This window comes from Hordeum vulgare, chromosome 5H (assembly GCF_904849725.1).
Source record: "Hordeum vulgare subsp. vulgare chromosome 5H, MorexV3_pseudomolecules_assembly, whole genome shotgun sequence".
Classification (NCBI taxonomy): domain Eukaryota; kingdom Viridiplantae; phylum Streptophyta; class Magnoliopsida; order Poales; family Poaceae; genus Hordeum; species Hordeum vulgare.
In genome coordinates this window covers 518,886,765-518,891,718 of record NC_058522.1, presented here as the reverse complement: position 1 = coordinate 518,891,718, position 4,954 = coordinate 518,886,765, and the positions used below count along the sequence as shown (strand labels likewise).

General features: G+C 45.6%; 1 protein-coding gene across 1 annotated transcript; it reads left to right on the top strand.

Moving 5' to 3' along the window:
- The first annotated feature begins 678 nt into the window (after positions 1-678).
- LOC123398134 (protein DETOXIFICATION 16-like) lies at positions 679-3,205 on the top strand. Its single transcript, XM_045092643.1, has 8 exons — positions 679-960; positions 1,066-1,610; positions 1,692-1,778; positions 1,855-1,911; positions 2,023-2,261; positions 2,449-2,567; positions 2,684-2,770; positions 2,876-3,205. The coding sequence occupies exons 1-8, from the start codon at positions 706-708 to the stop codon at positions 2,933-2,935; spliced, it is 1,449 nt and encodes a 482-aa protein (XP_044948578.1). The 5' UTR covers positions 679-705; the 3' UTR covers positions 2,936-3,205.
- Positions 3,206-4,954: the final 1,749 nt, after the last annotated feature.

Sequence of the window (4,954 nt, the reverse complement as noted above, 5' to 3'; positions counted from 1 at the left end):
GGCTCCAGCTCCGGGCATGATCCGGCATGTGCTGTTAACAGTTACACTCAATCTTGCTCGTCAGATAGTTTATTATGTCAGATATCTTGAGCTTGGCTGCCAAGCTGCCGCGTTTGTCACGCATGAGATTCTTTACTCCATTACCTAGGCACCCTGAAAATGACTGGTTCAGGGTCACGCCCAGTTCAGCTTGGCTGCCACTCTTTCCTCTTGGTTTCCATACTGAATTTCACCTTCACTGGCGGGCTTATGCAGCATTCATGAGGTTGATTAGCACTGCCTCCGTTCAAGTGTATAGGGATACTTGTAATTTTAGGTAGCCAATTTAACTAGCTAAACATATATTCCCTCCGTTTCAAAATTCTTGTCTGATATTTGTTTAGATACGAATGTATCTAGTCAAATTTAGTACTTATATACATCCATTTTTAGACAAAGCTAAGACAAGAATTTTGGGACGGAGGGAGTATTATATGCGATAAGAATTACATATTCAAAAACTACATCCCCGCATGAATCTAATGTTATATTATTTATTACATATAATATATATTTAAGTAGTTAAATTAACGATCTAGAACTACGCACATGCCCTGTACACCCGGACGGAGGGGTAGCATATCGTTTCACAGACGTGATAAATACACCACCCTCACCTCACCCACCTTCTTCAGAAACCAGATCGTGAGATTGCAAGTTTCAATCATGTTGCCGGCCATGGTGGAGCCCTTTGTTGGGGGCGACAGCGGCGCCGAGGAGACAGGAGGGCCAAAGGAGAGCCTGGTGGTGACCGAGGTGAAGAAGCAGCTGTACCTCGCCGGGCCTCTCATCGCCGGATGCCTGCTGCAGAACGTCGTGCAGATGATCTCGGTCATGTACGTCGGCCATCTCGGCGAGCTCGCCCTCTCCAGCGCCTCCATCGCCACATCCTTCGCGAATGTCACCGGCTTCAGCTTGATGGTATGCCCATTCATCTCCCTACGTGTTTTGATCCTCATGGATGAACCACTGACATCAACCTGAATGGTTTTCCGTTCTTGTGTTCGTTCATAATGATCATCTCAGTCTGGCATGGCGAGCAGCTTGGACACGCTGTGTGGGCAAGCCTTCGGGGCAAAACGGCCCCATCTGCTCGGCATCTACAAGCAGAGGGCGATCCTTGTGCTCACTCTGGTGAGCGTCGTGGTTGCGGTGCTCTGGGCGTTCACCGGGCAGATCCTCCTGCTCTTGGGCCAGGACCCGGAGATCGCCATGGGGGCAGGGAGCTACATCCGGTGGATGATCCCGTCGCTCTTCGCTTACGCGCTGCTGCAGTGCCACGTCCGGTTCCTCCAGACGCAGAACATCGTCCTCCCGGCAATGGCGAGCTCGGGCGTCACGGCGCTCGGCCACGTTCTCGTGTGCTGGTTGCTGGTCTACAAGATTGGGCTGGGCAACAAGGGCGCTGCCCTGGCCAACGGCATCTCGTACCTGACCAATGTATCGATCTTGGCTCTCTACATCAGGGTCTCTCCATCCTGCAAGAGCACCTGGACAGGGCTCTCAAAGGAGGCGTTCCGCGACATCGTCAGCTTCATGAAGCTTGCCGTGCCATCCGCGCTCATGGTTTGGTGAGTTTCAGTTTTTGCAGTTATATTTTTTTTATCGCATTCCATCTCGATCGGATTGCATCTGATCCTACATGTACACAGCTTAGAGTGGTGGTCGTTTGAGCTGCTGGTACTTCTCTCCGGGCTTCTCGCAAATCCTAAGCTCGAGGCATCGGTGTTGTCCATTTGGTGAGTTGCAATTTCCATGGATTATTTCACATTTGTGTATGACATGTTCTGATGAGAAATGTGGAACTTCCTGCAGCTTAAACACAACTGCATTAACATTCATGATCCCCTTCGGGCTTGGGGCAGCCATAAGGTACGACCGAACAACTCAATACTCGTAAACCTTTTGCCACATGCCTCTAGTGCACTACAACTTTGTCGTACAGTCGTTGTGGCAATGAAACCGTGTATCTTGTCATGGTAGCACGCGTGTTTCAAACGAGCTTGGTGCTGGGCGGCCTGAAGCTGCCCGTCTGGCTACCCGTGTGACCATGGTTCTGGGTCTCGTGTCGGGTGTGTCGTTAGGACTTATTATGCTCTCGGTGCGCAATCTGTGGGGGTATGCGTACAGCAACGAGAAGGAGGTGGTGGAATACATTGCGAGAATGATGCCGCTTCTTTCCGTGTCGATCATTTTCGACGATCTGCAATGTGTCCTTTCAGGTAAATACAGACGATGCACCAAATACCGTGAATTCCAATTTCCAAGTATGCACTTGCAGACCATTTCCCGAATTTTAGCTCCAGACTCCAGTCTATCTTGTCACTGGTGAGTGTTATGTAGCATCTCGGTGAACATTACTCTCAAGATACTGATTGCAGCACGGGGTATATGCTTGATATATTCCAGGTATTGTTAGGGGCTGTGGCTTGCAAAGGATTGGTGCTTGTGTCAATCTCAGCGCATACTACCTTGTCGGCATTCCAGCGGCGCTATGCTTTGCCTTCGTCTTCCACCTTGACGGAATGGTACTGATTTTACCACCCATTGAACCATACAGAAAGTTCCAGTTTCACTTGTAATCTTGTATTTCATCCTCATCTGAAGAAACCTCTCAAAACCTATGTATGGGTGTGAACTTCAGGGGCTGTGGTTCGGAATAATCTGCGGGCTAGTCGTGCAGATGCTATTGCTGCTGGCCATTACCATGCGCACCAACTGGGATAAAGAGGTAGGCATGCAAATCAAGCCAAAACTTCTGCCGCGCGTCGGCTTCTCAGTCTCTCGAGTTGTTAGTGTGTGTGGCTCGTCATCGTCTTCCATTTCTCCTCTGCAGGCTCTCAAGGCGAAGGACAGGGTTTTTAGTTCGTCCCTACCTGTAGACATGACGACATGAACATGGAACAAGATGCACAATTGCTCTGGCTGGGCAGAGGAGATAAGGAACTCGTGAGGAATTAATTGGTCTCCATGTCACCGGCATGGCGCTTCCTCTAAAGGAAACGTCACCCAACGAAATGATCTGTTTTCGTGATTTTTTGTCGAAGACGTGAAAGATAGATCGGATGTTTCAGTTGATACGGTACAAGGGAATAAATCAATGAAGTAAGAAATTTGGTGTTTACTAGAAAATCAAATCCACAGCATGGATGCAACTTTTTCCTTTTGAGAACTTGTTATTAGTAGAGCAGACTGTTATTCTGTTGATTACAAGATATTATGTGGTTTTGTCTCGGTGGTCGCTGACATGAAAAAACTGAATTTCTACACTGCCCAACGAGAAGGAAGTGGTGGAATATACCGGCGGACGGGCGAAGGCAATTTCATCGTTTAGATTGGCCAAAGATCACTTGATCAGGTGCATATGATGAATTTGTGACATGTTTTGGGGAAAACAACAAATTAAACTTGCTCGCCGTCTGCTATGCTTATGTACTGTCTTCTACACCAGTACCACTCGCTTCTTTCACTATAACAAATGTTTTTGGTGAGACGAAAAAATTTGTGCATACACGACAACTATATTGTGCTCGAGAAAAACACATAGAAACAAATAAAAGATGCACCAATGGTTCCAAAGGGGTTCAGTTTATAACAGCTCCATATTAAGGAGCCACATTGGTGCAGCGAAAATCAACCACTCGTCATCTGTAACATTCCACCACTTACTATTTGCTCGAGCATCCAAAATAAAAAATTAATCCAGTTTTTTCAATGGAAATGGGTACCCGCCCCAATTCCATTTTATAGAAACGAAACCAAACATCATTCAGTTATTTTCCTCGCAAGCTCGTAGGGTATGCTGCGGTGCATACCCAGTAGTCAGCGGAATCACATCAACATATAGCCCCCAAAAATGAAGAAATCACAACTATCACCGTAGGTTTCTATTTTTTTGTCAAAACTTCACAGCTAATTACTAAAACAATGATTGAGATCAGTTGGTTAGGACTTAGAACTAAGGTTAAAGCACATTGTAACAGGCTCTGCACCGGTATTCTAGTGCACTTAATCAGCATTCTGTTGCTTTACTTGTTCAATTCCCTCTTCTCTGTTTAAGCAGAGTGAATTGCAAAAAACAATCACATCAAAACGTAGGGTTATAGGAAACAGTCTTCTACAATTTTGTGGCAGAAAACACTGATTTTGGGCTTAATCATTTGCAAAATCACTAACCCGTTTGTTTGGCCATTTTAAGCTCAATTATGACAGATGGGGCCCTGTTTTGGGCTTAATCTTTGCAGAAAGAACTGATTTTGGGCTTAATCATGTGGAGAAACAACTGACCCACCTGTTATAATCAAGCTTAAAATGACCAAATAGACGGGTCAGTAGTTTCTGCAAATGATCAAGCCCAAAATCAGTGTTTTCTACCTTAAATTTGACGAAGAGTGTTTTCTGCAACCCTGCGCTTTAATGTGGTTGTTTTCTGTAATTCACTCGTGTAAGCATGATGAGATAAATTGAATACAAGAAAGGCCTATTGGGGGTGGACAATAACAATGAGCTGCACAAGTTCACCTATATGGCAAATATGCACACTACATAGCCCCCTTCAGTTGTGATGAACTTTGAGGACAACTTCAACCAACAAGTAAACAATGGAATAACACAAACAACATGCACATGTGACACATGATTTAACGTGAAAAGACCTCCTCAAGTTGAGGGATAAAAAACCACGACCGTGGACCAACCGGTACACACAACTTCAGTATGAGAATGATCAGTACAAAGTCTTCCCTACAACCTCTAGGGAGATTTACAACACACTCTCCACATTATCAAATGGCAACAACAACAACAACCACAAGAGGCAAGATTTCAGCAAAGCAGAGTACACACAACTTTTGTCCCCTTCAGTATTTTGTAAACTGCGCTTAAACCGTTGAACCAAACAATTTGGCAGACAAGT